The sequence below is a fragment of the Sabethes cyaneus genome, chromosome 3 (genome assembly GCF_943734655.1).
Source record: "Sabethes cyaneus chromosome 3, idSabCyanKW18_F2, whole genome shotgun sequence".
NCBI lineage: Eukaryota > Metazoa > Arthropoda > Insecta > Diptera > Culicidae > Sabethes > Sabethes cyaneus.
The window spans coordinates 73,051,892-73,070,679 of record NC_071355.1 but is presented as its reverse complement, the minus strand read 5'-3'; the positions used below and the strand labels follow the sequence as shown (position 1 = coordinate 73,070,679).

The following is an 18,788-nucleotide window of genomic DNA, read 5'->3' as shown; positions in this document are numbered from 1 at the left end:
GTGATTTGTGATTCCAGTAACAGTTATTTGGGCTTACTTCTCTGGTAGATTTGGAGCGTTGTCCGCGTGTCCGGGTACGTCGATATGAATGAAACACGACCGTTCCTTAATTTCGATCATACACGCACTGTTGACAAACTCTTCGAAAGAGGAATCTGAAATTTTAAAATTCGTACTTTAAAGGTCCATCCTGGAAAGACATCAATACTTACGATTGCAGCCCAGATCGTGAACAGTGAGAAAGACAGCGCGTTTTTCCTGCTGTGTGAGGTCACCCTGTAGCATAGAAGGAAACGAAAAAGAAATAATTTTATGAGAAATAATGACACTGACCATAAAAGTTTATCAGGACACGCGCTAATAAAAGTAACAGATGGAAAAAGTAGGTAGGTAGGTAGCTGGTCTTGACTTTCGATAGAACTGCAAGAGAAACTTCAAGCCCTAGAAATAAGCTCGATTTGTAATTGTAAGTCAAGTCGAGAGGGAACAAATATAAATGAGAGCGAAAAAGCTTTCTGTCTAACGTAATCCTTTACATTGAGGATAAAAAGTTTTCGGCGTTTGAATTTTCACTCGAAAATTGCAGCAGTCAAGTCAAATTCGATATCCGCACCTGGAGGCATCCAAATGGGGACTCTAGCTCTCAGATCAATCATGTCTTAGTTGACGGTAAACACTTTTCGGATGTCATCGATGTAGAGTCTTTTCGGGGACAAATATCGACTCTGACCACAATCTCGGTGTGTAAGATTCGCGCAAGGTTCTCAAACGCGGCAAATGGTCACACTGAGACGACGCTACGTTTCAACATCCAGTGGTTGACCGCAGATGACGTTGCAGCGGAATACGCCAGAAAGCTTGATCAACGAATCACAGAACAGCAAGAAGAAAGGGAAGATATAAGTGGGCTGGGTAGGAACCTCCATGGCGCACGCTATGTCCGAAGGCACTTATTATTTAACTTTCATGCACCTCAGATTTTTCTTCACAGGATGTTATTATTGGTCAAAACAATGAATTTAAAGAAGGTCTTAAAATATTCTATCTCGGGGTTTTCACGAAATTCAATTTTTAAGTTTATTTAGGGGTCATCCCCTCTCAAGTGGGCTTAACCGTTGTAATCGACTACCTCTGATTTCAACCAAATTTGGTATAATTGTTCACTCCGACCCCACATTTAATTTCCCAAAGTTATATACGGATAGATCAATTCCCCTTGCAGTGACATGCAGTGAAAAATGAGTTTTTTCGAAAATCTGAAAAAAAATGGAGAAGCGTCACTGCAAGCGGGATTGATCAATCCATACAAAACCTTATGAAATTGAATTTGGGGCCGAAATGAGCAATTATACCAGATTTGGTTGGTGGAATAGATGACCCTTAAATAACCCTAAAAAATTAATTTTGTGAAAAACCCAAGATAGAATATTTTAAGACCTTTTATAAATTCATTGTTATGATCAATACTAACATCCTGTGAAGAGAAATCTGAAGTGCGTGAAAGTTATACAGTAATGGCCCGATTTTGTCACCCCCATGATGAATTTAGGGGTGACAAAAACGGGGCAGTGACTAAATCGGGTGTTTTTTCAATTTTTTATTTTTTTGCAGATAACTTAGAACGAACTACATATACTTCATTCTGATCACTTTTAGGACATGTCGCACTTCCTTCTACCTCTCTGTGGACATTTGTCACCTTTTCACAGCACTCCCAAAGGTATGAAAACACGCGTTTTTTAATTGCGCCGAAATGGTTAATTATACTGGTTAACTATGTTCAGAGAAATTTCACAGCGTAAGAAGCTCTTTCTTATGGTATGAACGATTCTTTGATTAACCCCCCTAAAAGTAAGATAGAAAATTTATTTTTCAAGCAGTAAGAGATAGAGCAAAACAATGTTCTACAAAACTTTTGAGAAGATTATTATAAAGAACTTTGCCAAAGAATGTAACGTTCTAGCTATTATAGTTGTGGAGATAAGACACAACTTTTGTGGAAACTCCACGATAATCAACTTGTTGAACACAATTCTTTTCACAGTGTTTTAACACATTTGACATACTAAGCTTTTGATAAATCAAAAGCGTGACAAAATCGGGGGTGACAAAATCGGGTCAAAAACGTGACAAAATCGGGGAGTGACAAAATCGGGGAGTGACAAAATTGGGTTACCACTGTATAATAAGGACCTTCGGACATAGCGTGTGGCGCCATTGAAACGACTGTGAGGGATGTGGTAGTCACTACGTGTGGAAGACAGGGTAACAGCTGGTTAGATCCCGAATGTCAGAGTGACAGATGAAAAGGGTATGAAATGGGGAAGGCATCTAGGAAAAAGCGCCCAACATCCCAAACCCCTACCTAGCGCCTCCACGTGGCCATACCAATTGAATTGTGAGCGATGACCAAGCTATGGGGCTGGTAAATGGTGACATCGGTACCTCGCATTCCTGCAGTTATATAATAGACCCCACAGTGGCCATTAGCTTCTTATTCAGCAACTCCTGTACCTACCTCCTCGTGGTACCAGCTAGAATACGAGCAACCTTAGTGAAGATCGAGTAACCAACCTCGGTGGAAACTAAGGTCGTATTCCGACAGGGAAGGAGTCACTCATGCATCTGCTGAGTGTTGGAAAAAGAAACAGCCTTGCCAGCCGTGAGCGTTTGACTCCAGGTTGGGAGTAGTTCATCGCCGTTTCCGTACCAGGTATGCGGCTGTATCCCAGGTTAGGGGTGGCATACAACAGCGACTGATCCAGAGCGGGTGGCTGACTTATGAAACGCTATGTTTTCCCAGCTATACCCAAGACAACAGCCCTGTCCGCGGGACTAGGTATCGCAGCCCCAGTAAAGCGGTATGCTTAAAAAACTTTCGCTAGGAGAAATTCAGAAATCGGTATGAGCCAGGCAAAAGAAAAAGGACAACAATTATTGGAAACTTGGTACTTAAAATGTCAGGGCTCTACTTGAACCGGCACCCGCGGGTATCCTTGCAACAGAGCGGCAGATTATGAAGGTCAAGGCTGCAGCCATCCAGGAAGTGTAGAGAGCTGTAGATCCTATTGCGGGCACGACATTCAAGTATCACATCTACTACAGTGGCGGCAACAAAGCAGAGCATGGAGTCGGATTCGTATTACATGGAAAACAAATGAAACGTGTCATTAGGTGGAGGCCCATCAATGACCGTCTATGCGTGTTGAGAATTAAGGGCTAATTCTAGTTTAACTACAGTCTGATAAATGTGTACGCACCGACGAGCGACAAACCCGATGACGTAAAAGAGGCGTTCTATGATTTTATCGACAGGACATATGGAGAGTACCCAAGATATGACATAAAGGTAGTCATCGGGAATACAAATGCACAGTTCGGACGTGAAGAGTTCTTTCGTCCCATTATTGGTAGAGAAATCCTCCATCCTACCACAAATGACAAATGGCCTGAGGCTAATCAACTTCGCTGCAGCCAGAGGAATGGTTATTTGTAGTACCTATTTTGTAAGATGCAATCCTTCCGAGGACCAAACGTCGACTCGATCCACTATCTCGTAGTAGGCAAGAACCGCGCCCGGTTGTCCAACGTATTCAAATCAAAACCAACGAGGAAGATACGACTGAACATTCGGCGGTTATCAGCAGAAGGAGTTGCTGCAGAGTACTCTCGAAAGACTGATGAGCAACGCGGAGAGAACCTGAACGAACAGTGGAGGCACATCTATGACGCGATCAGTACTACAGCGCGGGAAGTGTTAGGTACTACTGCTGCAGCCACTTCCAGTGAGTGGTTTGACGCAGATTGCCAGCGAGTGACTGATGAGAAGAATCGAGCCTGAGGTCGCATATTGGCTGCAACTGTGACCCGCCAGAGCAGAGAGAGATAGCGAGATGCTAGAGCTGCCGAAAAGAGACTTCACCGTCGTATGAAATGCCAGCACTAGGATCACGTTCTTGCGGAGGCGAAGAATTGCTTCGAGGGGCACGGTACGGGAAACTTCTTTCATACGATCATGGGAATGGATCATTGAAGATAGCTGGTTTTGAAGTGACAACGACTTTCTTTTGGCGCTAGTATATTAAGACGGTTTAATATACACTAGCGCCAGAAACAAGTAGTTGTCACTCCAAAACTAGCTACATTTGCCCTTATTCTGCGAGTCACTTGACTCAATACGACAATTGTCACTCGCCGTGACTCGCCACGGCGAGTCGAGTCACCTAGGTGACAACCGAGTCACCTAGGTAAGAAACCCCTGTCACCTAAGTGACAGACTGTGTCACCTAGGTGACAAAGCGAGTCACCTAGGTGACAAATGTCACCTGATTCGCGGTGACTCCAAATAGTCACGTCACTCGTCTCGCAGAATAAGGGTGATTCATTGACCCATTAGAAACCGAACCGGGCCAACTCCTGTTATGTGCAACAAGGAGGGAAACCTGGTTACCGAGATATCGGAGGTGACTAGGCGTTGAAAACATTATTTCGATGTATTGTTGAATGGTGAACAAAATGGAGCGGGTAACAAAAATAGGATAACAATTGAGGATGACGGACAAGTTGCGGATCCTCTCGTTTGGGACGAGGTTGGAAAAGCAGCGAGAGAGCTGGAAAATGGCAATGCAGCTGGAAAGGACGGCATAGGTCGAACTTTTGGAAATCGGAAGCGAACGGCCGTATTGTGCAGCCCATCAGGTTATACTAATGGTATGGACTGAGGAGAAACTACCTACGGACTGGTGGAAAGTGTTCTATTTACATAAAGGGCCATCGACTCGAATGAAGCAGTTATCGAGGCATTACACTCCTCAATTCAGCATACAAATCCTGTTTCTCAGACCGGTTCAGAAAACCTTTATTGGCAAATAGCCAGTACGGGTTTCAAAAGGGACTCCACGACAGATCAAATATTCACCTTGCGACAAATCCTCGATAAATTCCGTGACTTCAACTTGCAAACTCACCATTTGTTTATACAGGGTGCTCCACCTTTTATGTCGGTATGTAAACGCTGTATAACTTTCACATTTACCAACCGATTTCTTTAATTAGATATGTTTTGGAAACGCCATTTCAGTACAATTTTTGCCATGCATCGCTTCACACCGGAAGAACGCGCTGAAATAGTGACTCTTTACATCGAAAATAGTCGTTCCATTGTGTTAACTCAACGCCTCAAAGGCACCATCTGACAATTCTATTCGTCGTTTCGTGTCGAATTTTTTTGAGCACGGGATAGTAGGAGATCGTCAACACGCCATTCATCAAAGATCAAGACGTTCCATTGAATTGGTTGAAGCAGTGAGGGAGACTGTTGCTCAGGACCCAACAGTTTCTTGAAACTGTCGATGGAAATCGATATCGGTGGATGTTGGCTCATTATGTCTGCCCACGAATGCGCGAAAAAGGTCTAGAAGGTTACTGGTTTCAACAGGACGGTGCACCATGCCACACTGCAAATTCAACAATTCAATTTCTGCAACGAAAATTTCCGGTACGTCTGGTGTCAAAAAGAGGTGATATTGACTGACTGGCCACCCAGATCACCTGATTTAACCCCCCCGGACTTCTTTTTGTGGGGTTATCTGAAAAGCAAGGTTTACGCCAACCAGCCACAAACTATTGACAAGCTCAAGGCAAATATTCGTACGGAAATCGACGCTATAACACCCGAGATGCTCAAAAAGGTAATGGAAAACGCAGAAAAAAGGAGTTAATTTGTAATTTCTAATAAAGGTGGTCACTTAATTGATATTGTTTTCAAAAACTCAACCAAGAAAATTTTAAGGAACCAAACTAAATAAAAATGCATTACTAATAGAAATCGGTTGTTTTTTCTTAAAGTGATTCAATGTTTTCATACCGACATAAAAGGTGGAGCACCCTGTAGACTTCAAGGCGGCGTGCGATTCAGTTAAACGCCCAACTGTGGGCTGATTATGCTTCTAACTCAGAAAGGGCCAGTCTAAGGGACCAATAAACAATATGGGTCCAAAATTTTTCAACTTAGAACAAGCACACCCAAAATGAACCAAATCTGAACACCTTTACAGTTGTAACCTTTTTCTATCAATACATTTTCAGATTTCAGTACAAATTGTAGGGTAAAGCGAGGTAAAATATTCCCTTAAACAACATTTTAGTGAAAAATTTGATCATCGTTCGATTTTATAACTGTTCCAACCTGCACAACAGGCATGCTTCTTGTAAATCTCTGGTAAAAGTATCGAAGTAGCATTTTGCCTGTAGTACAAAATCTTGAGTAAAATGAAGGAAACAGATTTATAGTTTATGTTGTATTAAAATAAAATGGTTCATACATCTTTTTCCTAAAATTATTCTTCTTTCCGTACCATAGAATCTCAAATTATAGAGAGTTTGTACATGATTCTTTCAAAACTACTAGCAAATAAGGGTGAATGGGGCAAAATGGACTACTTCTCGTCATTTTCGCGCATTGAGACCATCACCAGTCGATTTCTCGTGATTTTTTACATAAGAAAGTTCACTTTTTATCCCTTAAAAACAGTGGCCACAAAAAGTTCCATTTTTCGGTGGATTCTGCCCACTGTGCATTGGATGAACTCTGTTGACATTGAAGCCGGAGCAGCTGGTGTTGGGGGCGATTAAAGCGCGGCAGCCAAAGACCGAAAAACTTGGAGACGTGTCTAGAATTCGGCTTGGATTTGATAAGCGGGTTGTCGCCGAAGAAATAAAAAAAAGTAAGTGTGCATCGAAAAATCATAAAAAGAAGCTAGGGTAGAAGAAAAATTAAAAAATGTCACACCTGCATTTCAAACAAAATATTTTGTATTTGGAAACGTGTTGAAACATTTTCTGTGAATGCAGCAACTGGCTGACCAGCTCTAGGATTAAATTATAATTTCAATTTGCCTGCTTCGCAGAGGTCTGCGCTCAAATAAATATTTAATGTCCGGTAGGTGCAGCTCCTTGGCTACTTTACTGTGCATGTTGAACCTGAAGTGCTTTCTTCCATTATGATGAATGGATTTGTGATTATATCGTACTTCTTTCAGAAGCTCGAATGCAGCAAAGATGCCGTCAAGAAAACATGCACATTCTGGTACCGTCATCCGGGGATACTTGAAACGGCCGGGTTACTTGTAAAACTTCCGCGTATCGCGTTTTTGACAGCTCTAACGCATTCGTTTTTTACAGAGCCAATTGTAGCCGATGTCGTTTTAGAGTAGGTAACTTTGAGCTTTGTTTATGTTTTCAAAAATTCAAAAATAGGGGGAAATATGGGAGAACCGAAAATAAGGGTGTTGCAAGTTACCCCATATACTTAAGGTAACATGCAACATCCCTATTTTCGTGTCTTTCTACAGATTCGTTTAGTTGCTATTTTTCTTATAATCATAATTCAAAAGTATTAACCACTATACACATTTTGACTACTTTCACCTAAACCTAAACGGAACATTTCGAAAATTATACCAAGTCAAAGTTCAAAACTGTTGCAAGTATCCCCGGATGACGGTAACGATTTTCAATTCTTAAGCTGGTTAGTTTGCACTACCAAATGCTCTTGACGCTATTCTTGTTATGCTCATTTCTTTCATATAGGTATACGATATCTAATAAATATCTGCCAGTAGCATAATAAATCTACTTACTTCCAATGTGAAGTACGAATAACTGGTCTATTTTTTGTGTTTCTTGTCGTTGCAGGTAAACTAACAGCGTATAATTTACATGCTTTAGAGGGATAACAAAGCTTTCGCAATAGAAAAAAAGGATTCACTTAAATAATTGTGGCTACTTGGTAGTTTGTCAGTGGTGAGGTTCTCTTACAAGAATTCAGTAGATTTGTGCGTCAACTTTCCTTAAGAATTGGTAAAATATCTTGTTCGTTACGGCTCTTGCAGTCGGCTGAACGTTTTCTTTGAAATCGATATATCGATCTACAAAGGCTTTTGGTTTATCATAATTGCTCAACTTTCCCCATTTGACCAAAAACTATGATACCTCTAATAACCAAAACCAATTATCATTCTTACCTGAACTGTAACTATGATTTCACCGCTTTTCTCCGTGTTGACTGCATATCTCTGAAATGAAAGAGAAAGCAAAAAAAAACTGTGTTATTCTAAAATGCTTACGTTGCACCGGAAAATTGCTTCCTGCTATTATTTCCAAACATGCATGAACCCTAGCAGATAATCCTATTAACGCATTTACTGTGCCGCTCGCTCGTGCTGCGAGCTTTTTAATCAATTACAGCGCACTGAGTGATTACCCGTCGACCCATGCTGGTCTATACATCTGCGGGTTATTATCCACCGGTTTGCGTTTTCCGCTCTGGCTCCTTGTGCTTCGCCACGAATTCCTACGCAGTATCGGATTTCAATCAATTTCATGTCTGACCCGGCGAGATCGGGAGGGTACACATTTTATACATCACTGACAACCGCCGATAGCAACCCTGTCGAGCCTCATCAGTGTGCTGCGTCTGCGACCGCTTCCGACCGAAAGGATGCGGTTGCTGACGAGAAGATGCGAAAAGTCAAGGCCCGATCTCGATCGATGAGCATCGGGCGATAGCGGAGCACAAGCAAAGATGAAAATTACCTTATCTGGCAGGTAAAAGCTCGCGGAATCAGGCGTGTCTGTTTCGGCTTGCATGGAACTGCCAACGAACCACTCGTTTCCAATCAACGTTGATGGAATCTTTCGCAATATTAAATGAGAGGAAACTTACACCTACGTCAGTGCGTGCCGGTATGTCAGTTTAGTCATCATAGAATTATCAGGGGTCATGTTGCAAATATTTGTGCCAATGTATTGCAGATTCCTTGCAAGAAAAATTATACCCTCCAAAGTGCGAAATCGTTTTGGTATCTTTGGCGCCCTTTTGCGTTACATTCCAAGCAAGAAGTGCGCCAAAGAAACCGAAACGATTTAAGCTAAAATAGCACTTTTATGAGCGATTGCGAGCGATAAATTGATTTGACAATTATGTGCCCTAGTTTAAAAAAACAAATACAACCAGGGATGGTTCGATCACTTTGACTCAATTTTTATTCATTTGACAGTACCGTCTTAACGGGGCCAAATATGACAATGTTAGATATGGGACATTTGTAGAACTAGTTCTAATCTACAATTTTTCTGAACAAAGTTTTGCTGTATCGTTTGTAGTTACGGTGCTACAACACTAGCAACTCATCAGTGACTAAATGAACGTTCATTTAGTCACAAATAAGATACTAGCATTGTAGCGCCATCACTACAAAAGATACAGCAAAACTTTATTCAGCAAAATTATAGATAATAACCTGTTCTACATATGTCCTATATATAACTTTGACATGTTTGGCCCCGTTAAGACGGTACTGTCAAATGAATCAAAATTGAGTCAAAGTGATCGAAACATCCCTGAATACAACCTTTAGTATTGTAACGCAAGAATTTACTTCTTTTGTTAAAAGATTTAATTTTTCAAACTGTTTTTAATTTTGTAGTTCTACAGCATGTCCTCCTAGCAAAGCTAAGTCGGATTTTTTATAAATTGGACTGCGTTCGGCTTTAACAGCATAGCATGCATGCAGAAAAATAACAATAAAAGGGCGTCAAGTTTAGAGTTTGAGAAGGACCAGCAAAAAGATTATTGGGTATGAGTTTGCAAAATACAAAATCTACCTCCTTGCTCAAATATAAGCCATTCGTTTCTTAAAGTATTTGCATCTAAAGTAGCTAAGGTAGCCGGATTGTCTTGTATGTGACAGAAATTATGTTCTCTGAAAGGCAAAATAAAACATTCTTTCAAGATAGGCTATAAATAAACTGTCTATATAAATAACACAGATTGGATCTCTGCAAACTTCCTATGCATGGAATATTTTGTTATATTGTCGGTTCTTTTCTTTTACCTTACAGATTTCGAAACCAGTGACATTCTGATAAATAAACCTCTCCTTACGCAATACCAATTCGCAGAACCAACCGAACTGTAGCCTACTCGCATCAAACTTCCGAAGGAAGTATTCCACAAGAAAGTATCCCTCCACAGCTAAGCTTTAGGATTCCAATGGCCTTTTTTCATGTTCAATCAACAAGCTGTTGAGGGACCTTTCGGTACCTAATTAGATTAAACGAATGCTAGTCACGGAATCCGCCGGAAACGATTCCGAACAGAAGGGACTTTTGATTTCAACTATGTACTTGAGGGTGTAGTCCGAATCCGAAAGAAAAATGGAGCATGCTGTTAAAAAAAGCGGAGCAAAGTGAAACGTAAATGTTCCCAACTGTGAACCTCCTGTCCTCGTCCTTGCCTTGTCGGGATGGGTTGTGGCCTGATGTATGAATGTGTCCGTTCGTGATTGTTCAGTTTTCGTTTCTGAATTTGATTGAAACATAATAGAAGCCAACGCGTAGGGCGGAGAATCGTTTCTTTAAAAACAAGATTTTGATTGATATATTTTAGATGGAATAAAGAATGGACTGAAGTGAGTTTGAATTCGAAAGTGTACTAAATTATATCTTAAAACATAAGTGTTGTGACAATCGATACAAAAGTTCTATTGCGTTTGCTTGTCAGCAATAATTTTCTTTTTATAATTTGATTGATGTAGTCGAAACTAATAAAGAAATACGGTAGAAACTAATAACTTTTACTATTCCATGAAGTTTCACGTTAAGAAAAACTAACTTGTGTTGACATTGATAGGAAGAGGTAATTAATTGCTTTTGTCACGTTTGGATAAACCAATGGGAAACATTCTGAACGTACCGAATGGTGAAGAAAAATGTATGAGAATTAGCAGATGTCCGCTATTTACGGCTTAGTGTGGATTCTTTCATATCATAATCGTCAGAAAAGTTGTGCCATTCATATTGTTCCTTTTTAGGTACAGCCTGTTATCGTAGGCTAAAGAAAATGCCGAGCCCATAATTATAACGGTCGACACGATTTTTCGCAATCAGTCAAACTCATGAAAAGAAGAACAGGTGCCAAAAAATGTGTTACTTTTTTCTTTGAACTAGACATCAAACTTAGATCCAGGACACATTTCCATAAAAAGAATTAACAACTAAATTCCCTAAGCACTCAAACATTTGTGCTTCGTAGTCGCACACTGTAGAGATAAATAACTTAGGCGGGCTAAACGGCCCTGTAGCCGTGAAAGTAAATGCCCAAAAAGGACAGCGGCTAGCTCGCAAGTCGTGATTAATAGCATTGTTAAATGTCCCTTTTGCTTTTGTGAACGCAACGGGACCATCACCAAAAGATAAGATGATAATGAGAGCTATTTCCCTCGGCAGTCTAGTGTAATAATGTCCACCAGAGTGTCCTCTTCGCTAGTGTCTAGCCCCCTTGTAACAGTCATCAGTCTATAGGATTACTTTCGTAAGATGATCGATTACTATCAGCTGAATCCGTTTTATGAATCGATTTTCCGGAAGAGCAAGTTCCTAAAATGCGAGATTGGCTTACATATGATGGGTATCCATCGAAATTTTCTCTGATGGAGGTGATGTGCCGCCCTTTGAGAAGCAAAAATATCTTATGAAATTACCTTTTTCTAAAATAGTTGTTTTTGGTTTATGGGCCAAAGCGCAAAATTAAAGCAGGCAGAAAAAGGTTCCAAGCCATTTATTACAATTATTTTTAGAAGTCCTATGAATAGCGTCGACTCAAGGTAAACTGAAAAAGATTTAATCCATTTTGCAATAGATGCAACAATTTTGTAACTTATTCTGCGAAATATGCGAAAAGGATGGCTTCTATCGGGATGCGTTCATCGCACCGCGTGCCCTATCGTTCGATTCAATTGATTCTATCTTAGCCGTTGGCCATATTACAGTATCGTTTATGACACCAACGGTTCTGTAAAGCAGGCTCTTACCCTTACTGTGGAGAGATAGCTACCGTACAAGTTAATTAAAAAGCAATTAGGCGTAATTGAAATCTACTGCGAAGTTTCCTGTGCGTCACTTGCTTTGTGCATGATTGACCAACGTACGATCGTTCACGAGCATCGATGGTTGGTAACAACGATGCATATCATCAATCATCTACAGAACAATTTCCGGTCTCTAGATGCAGAAAATGAAATCGTTCAAATTATTTACTTCGGAAACGCAGATGTGACCCTTCGAGGGGAATCGTTCGCTTACATGTGTTACTGCTTCACAAACGTATCGCACTATTTCACCTTTGTAATTTATTTCAATTTCAAATACATTTACAACTATATAAAAAATTAAAGCAGACAAATAGTCAGGTGAAAGCATATCATCATGCGCAAAACTTTCGCAGTCTATTTGTAGTTCGGTTTAAAGCGATCCAAAATCGATAAAAGTATGAGAATATGCATGAAATCGGAAAAATTATCGTAAAAGTATTTGGTGGTCTATACTGTCCAACGCTGCCTTGAAATCTCTATATACTATGCCTATAAATTTGCCTTGCCTATATAAGAGATGTTATTTAGGAAGAAACGATCAGCAGGGTTTGTTACTATTATAACAAACTCCAAAAAGTTTTTAGTTTTCCCTTAATTAGTTAAGGATTAAGTCAACTGTACTGTACAGCCGGAGGCTCCTTTGGGTCATCCATCTCTGTTACGACAACTCTTAAAGTAAAGCCCTTCAGGGACCATCTTTGATTACACAAACACATCCAATAATAGTATTGATGTCTAATTTAAAGTTATTATGTTAAGCGTCTTAACTAAGGCTTGCTCGCGACAAAATTTGGACACCCCTAAACACACACAGCTTCGGAAATACATTAAGGGGACATAAACGACTAAAAATCTTGATAAAAACCTTCTTTTTTCATTTCAGATTTTATTTCTGCAGTCTTTTCTGCTTATTTTGATACTAATTTTGTAAGGATCCGACCACGGGAAGTGGCCGAAAAACGATCATACACATGAGCATTCCAGTGCGGCGAAGAACAACTTCAACGGAATAAAACGCCGCTACTGCAAAAACACGATTTTAAAACTTGGTGTACCTTTTTCTCAGAAACTACACAAAGTATTGGAACAAACTTTTTTTGTTTTGTTGGTAGCAGCTTGGCAAAGATTTTTATAACTTTTGAGCTTTGTAGACAAAACACACCATGAGAAAAACGAAAAAGAAGAAAAAAACATGATTGGAAACATAAAATTTTGTCTTCTTGTTCTTTTTTCTCTGGCTGTGTTTCATTTACAAAGCTCAAAAGTTATAAAAGTCTTTGCCAAGAGTCTACCAATAAAACAAAAAAGAGTTTGTTCCAATACGTAAATACGTTGTGTAGATTCTGAGAAAAAGGTACATAAAGTTTGGAAATCGTGATTTTGCAGTGCGGCGTTTTATTCCGTCGATGTTGTTCTACGCCGCACTGGAATGCTAATGTGTATGATCATTTTTCGGCCACTTCCCGTGGTCGGCCCCTTATAAAATTAGTATCAAAACAAGCGGAAAAGCCTGCAGAATCAAAATCTGAAATAAATGTTTATGTTCCCTTAACAATAAGTGAAATATTTTGCAGAGTGGTAGACGTTCTTTCTGAAAATATAACACTTGTTTATATTACAAGCGCTCAGCGTAAAATGGCGTCGAAAGAAGAGCAGGTGCGAAAAGCAATTGTGTGCGGTCGCAATGAAAATCCGGATCTCTCGTTAAGAAAACGTGCCAAAAAGCTTGAATTTCCTCCAAGCACTGTTCACAGTGTTTTAAAATCGTTCGATACTCGCTTGACATCAGCTAGGAAGAAGGGAAGTGGAACAAAAATGGATCTGGAACCGGAACAAAAACGGAACGGAAACCACCACAAGGATGCGAAGGTAAAACAAATATTACGGAGGAGAGCAAATCTTTACCATTGCGCGTAAAATAAAAATGTCGCCAACATTCGTGCACACTTCTAAGCAACGACAAGGCATGAACTCTTTCAAGGTGAGAACTGTGCCAAACCGTAATGCTAAGGAACACGCGCTCGTAAGCTTTATCGCGAATATTTAACGAAGTTTCGATGCGTTATAATGGACGATAAAACGTATATCCTAGAAGACTTTAAACAGCTTCCTGAATGTCTTTTTACACTGCCATGAAAGGGAATGGCGTTGCAGAGCATTTTCGGACAAAGGAGAAAGCCAAGTTCCCCAAAAAATATTTAATGTGGCAGGCCATATGCAGCTGTGGTCGAGCAAGCAAAAGTTACATCACTACGGGAACGGTTAACAAGGAAATATACCGAGAAGAATGCCTGCAGAAACGATTGTTACCGTTCCTACACAGCCATGATGTACCCTCGCTGTTTTGGACTCTCCTGTCACTACGCCAAAGATGTTTTGGAATGGTATGATGCAAATGGAGTCCATATTGTACCGAAGGAGGCGAATCCACCTAATTGTCCAGAGTTACGCCCCACCGAGCGGTATTGAGCTTTGGCGAAGAAAGAGCTGTCCCAGCACAAACAACAAGCAACAACTACTAGATAAATTTCGAAAATCTTGGACAAACGCAGCTAAATTGGTTGCCAACAAGTCTGCACTGACCCTCATGGCAAGGGTGAACTCCAAAGTTCGCCAATTTTTCATGCAAACCAAATAAGTATTGTTAATTTGTTTGATAATTATTAACGATAAACACATAAATGATATAAAATTGTTTCAAGGATTAAACTTCTAGCAAATTTATTTTATTGCAAAATTGAGGTGTCCAGATTTTGTCGCAATCAAGCCTTAGTATTGGTGGCTTTTTCTGTTTTACTTGACTATCGCAATCCAACATAAACTTTTTTTGTAGAGTTGAGGAGTGCCTGATGCGAAGAATGCTAATAAACTGGATGAAACTGGGAAATTTCGATATAAAGGCCAAAAACATATTGGATCGTTCAATGGCAGGTGGGACTTCAAGTCACAACAGTTGGTGCCCAAGCGTTTTTGCAATTAAACTACCGCCGCTACCAGCTCTCTCGGTGGTAGAAGCAAAAGGCAATTATGCAAAAATAATGACCGACGGCGGAGGAGCGTATGTGTGCGTGTATGAAATGCTAAACTGGAGGGACAAAATTAGGTGTGAGTCTATCGAATACAAGAGTGGGGCGGTAGTTTAATAGGAAAAACACATGGATACCAACCGAGAGACTGTGGGTTGGAATCGGACTCTTGCCGTGCTCTGAAAAGAATCACAATTCTCGACGTTTTACTGGAAAAACGCAGAAGATGAACCGATTTGCCTTCTCTGTCAGATGTCACCTTCTCCGATAAGTGACGAGTTTTTTGCTTTTGCAGTGCTTTGCTCTGCCCCCAAATGAGCGTTAGTTTTGTTTCATCTTTCTTTTTCTGCCGGAGCACTACCGAATGCATGCTCTCAATACCACGGAGCAAATCGTTTCAGTCCATATAATTGCCTGTCCCATATTCTCTTTGGGATACGGAGTAAATTGTCTGCAGTCTCCCGTGGTCACCTAAGGAGGTAAGCGATGACGCCAAATATATCGCCCACACCAAGTTCCCGAAGAAGGTCCTACTATGGCTGGAGGCTAGTGCAAAGAGAATGTCCAAGTCACATTCTTTCCTTCGAGCCTTGCGGTTAATGGGGAGATATACAGTATGCAGTACCTGTCGGAAGTTGCCACATTTTTCAAGGAAGGTATGGTCTTTTAGCTGACCTTCCGTAGAAGATCGCCAACCCTCGAAACGTCCTCCGCAACGACCGACATATAATTTTTGGACGAACCCCTCAAACGGAGAATCTGCTCCAAGAATTTCGTAGCCAAAACGGAGAAGTAGCTGATTGCCAAAGCTACGAAACGTCTGAAGAACATGTCGCTATTCACCTTTCGTCGGCGTCGGATGACGCGAAACACGAAGACGTGAAGGAGGAGTTCTATGAAATCCATAAGAAGACATAATGTAGAGAGTGCTTTAGACGTCACGGGTGTTTATTTTCCGTCGGCATTTGTTCGCCCTAAATTTACTTCTTCGAGCGATGGAAGGCACGATCCAAAAATTTCTTGGCTCCGAAAATCTCACGGACATTGAATGAGATTAAACCGAGGCAAGCTGACGTGTGAGCCGGTAAAGCATGCAACACAACCATTGCCACAACCAACCGTAGACCGAACGCGCAATTTAAAAAGAAAATAATAGTGACGAACAACTCTCTGGATGACAAATTGGTGCAATTCGTTCGTCAATAAAGCGTTATTTTGATTATTGAGAGTTCTGTTACGAATCAATAAAATCCATCCAAAATTGTACTCCATCCAAAATAAACTGTAATAGTCCTAATGAAGATCCTTGCGGCTCAAAAACTTATTTTTCTGGTAACTATATTGATTTAAAGTATTGTAAGATACTTGTAATGTAATTCATACCACGACTACCATCGGGAGATAAAAAAATAGCATCCTAGACCCCGTGAGATAATTTAAATTTTGTTAGTTGTTAGAATTATTAAAATTAATTAAGAATCACTGTGTACTTTAGAAAGAACCAAGTCATCCTTTCCTGGACTCTTGTGTATGTTTTTACATATTCCTAATGATGTCGAAAGTGCATAACACTAAGATAAATCGATCTTTATCTTTCACTAGGTTATAGAGGCCGAATCAGACAGCCATCACTAATGAAAGCTCAGCGGAGCGGAACATGAAAGATTGTTACATATATATTGGTTCAACAAAAACCAAAATGTTAATCATAACCGTAACCTTCATTAGAATAATTTCACGCATTAAGATACTGCAATTAGTCATTCCCTAATGAAGCAGCATCAAAGGACAGGCTTTTCCAGCAACCGAAGTCAGTCATTTCGTGATGAAGAAAGCAAATTATGTAATCAATCACAACACTTCGATTCCCTCGAATTTAGGGTTGCTACTGGCTTTGTCTGAAGAACAGTTTTTTTCTTGCTAAGGATCACTCGACAATCAATCACTACGGTAACCAACCGAATTCCTTTTACATCGAAATTTTTATTGCGTTCGTAGAATATTGTTGTTGATTGTTTAACTACAGTCAAATCTGAACACCGGAAAATAACACCAACTGGTACGGTCGCAATAGATGCTTTCGAATCCGCGGTCAGAAATAAACTGAGAAAAATCTTCGAACCAATTGCGGAACCGAGGATTGAACCTTCCTGATGGCTGGTGGAGGCCTGGAGGAAAAACACTCATCGGCTTAATTTGTTCAGGTTGGTTCTACGTTTCGATGTTGGTTTTTGCTCGATCAGAGGCGACCCGAACAGGACCGGAATGAACCCCCTCGGGGGAGGGGGTGTGCAAATCAATATAAATTTATCGCTTTCCATCTTCATCAATGCGAAACGAGCTGAGTGTTGTAGTGGCAGTCGTCATCATACTCAATCACACGTCGATGTTGGAAAGGATGTATATGCTTCCCGTTTCTAAATTTATCTCATGGGGTGTAATGGAGCGTTCTCGAAAAATAAATTATGCATGCTGGATCCTTTCATAAAAAAATCATCATGATTGGTGAAACAGTTCTTGATAAATATATATGGACTATCAATACATGGGGTACTAACCAAATTTGAAGTTGACCCAATATGATCACGAAAACGTTTGTTTCTCAGAGATCACCAAACCAGATTGCACGACATAAGCTTTATTCGATAATTCGATCTCTATCTCTAGAATTGGAAATTTATTATGAATTATGTATGATGCTAATATATTTTGAGTTTAATATACAACTGGCAATCATCATTTACAACCGTTATCTAATTTTGATTTGAATTTAATACTTCGATGAAGATAAATAACAATATATTGGTATCTTATAATACTTCATTTATTGATAAACTCACGATGCTGATGATCTGAAAAGAGTTGATTTTATCTTGCTAATTAAAATAAAAAGACAGTGAAAACATTTCGAACTTTATGAAGCAAAACAGGTATAAACTTTGAACAGAAACTGTTGCTATCACCGTCCTCCCGCAGGAATATGTTGAATGTGATTGTTTCCTACTGATGCTTTGAATGGTCGCTTGCTTCTAACAGCGTTCTCATAAATAGTCAGCTGATCGGCGATATTTTACTGCAAACTGGGACAAACTATTACGAGGAAAACTGCTGCAAAAGCAGCAGTTTTGATGCAATGAATAGAAAAAGTAAACAACTAATAACTACCTACTTCGTGAGAGTGCTTGTAGAATGTATCTCGCAAGCATAAGTTTCCGGTTTTGTGTCATATGAAAGATTTTTCTCAATACCCCATATGGTAGAGGCTAAAAAAATATTTCTTATTTTTAATTTTAGTGAAGTACTAATTGATTATACTATCAACTAGCTTTAATTTTTCGCAACGCGTTAACGTCAATTAAGTAAAATAAACCATTATTGATGTTTGTTTCGATACATATTTGTTGTCTTTGATTCATTATGATAAAGGATGTCGACTAACATAAGTGCAGCCACTTATGAATGCTATCCATTGTAAGGAACTAATCACATAATTGATTTAGTCAACAAATTATACTCGCCCTATACGTTAAAAATGTTAACCGTCTAGAAGGCTTCTTGAGATGTTATTTGTAAATTGATAACATTAAAAAATGTACGAATTTTCTATCACGGACAAACCAGTAATTCGGTAATGAAAAATAGGACGGTAAAACCGGTTTTGGTAAAACCAGTTGGAACCTAAATGCGCATAGATATTTAGTAAAAACCATACTAAATCCCAGCTTGCAGATAATCGAGGGAAGTACGCATTGTAATAATCGTATCAGTAACGCATGTTATCAGACACCTCTTCGAATCGTGCATCATAAAATTTCAGTTCCCCCGATTC

At 39.8% G+C, this 18,788-nt stretch overlaps 1 protein-coding gene across 1 annotated transcript in view; it reads right to left on the bottom strand.

Annotated features, from left to right (window-relative positions):
* The window catches only part of LOC128743666 (exocyst complex component 4-like), a 129,630-nt gene that overhangs the window by 29,852 nt on the left and 80,990 nt on the right, over positions 1-18,788 (bottom strand). The window contains exons 3-5 of the mRNA XM_053840285.1: positions 8,025-8,075; positions 213-276; positions 38-155 (exon numbers count right to left, since the gene is read on the bottom strand). Of these exons, the coding sequence (XP_053696260.1) occupies positions 38-155; positions 213-276; positions 8,025-8,075 (233 nt within the window). The remainder of the gene's footprint in view (positions 1-37; positions 156-212; positions 277-8,024; positions 8,076-18,788) is intronic.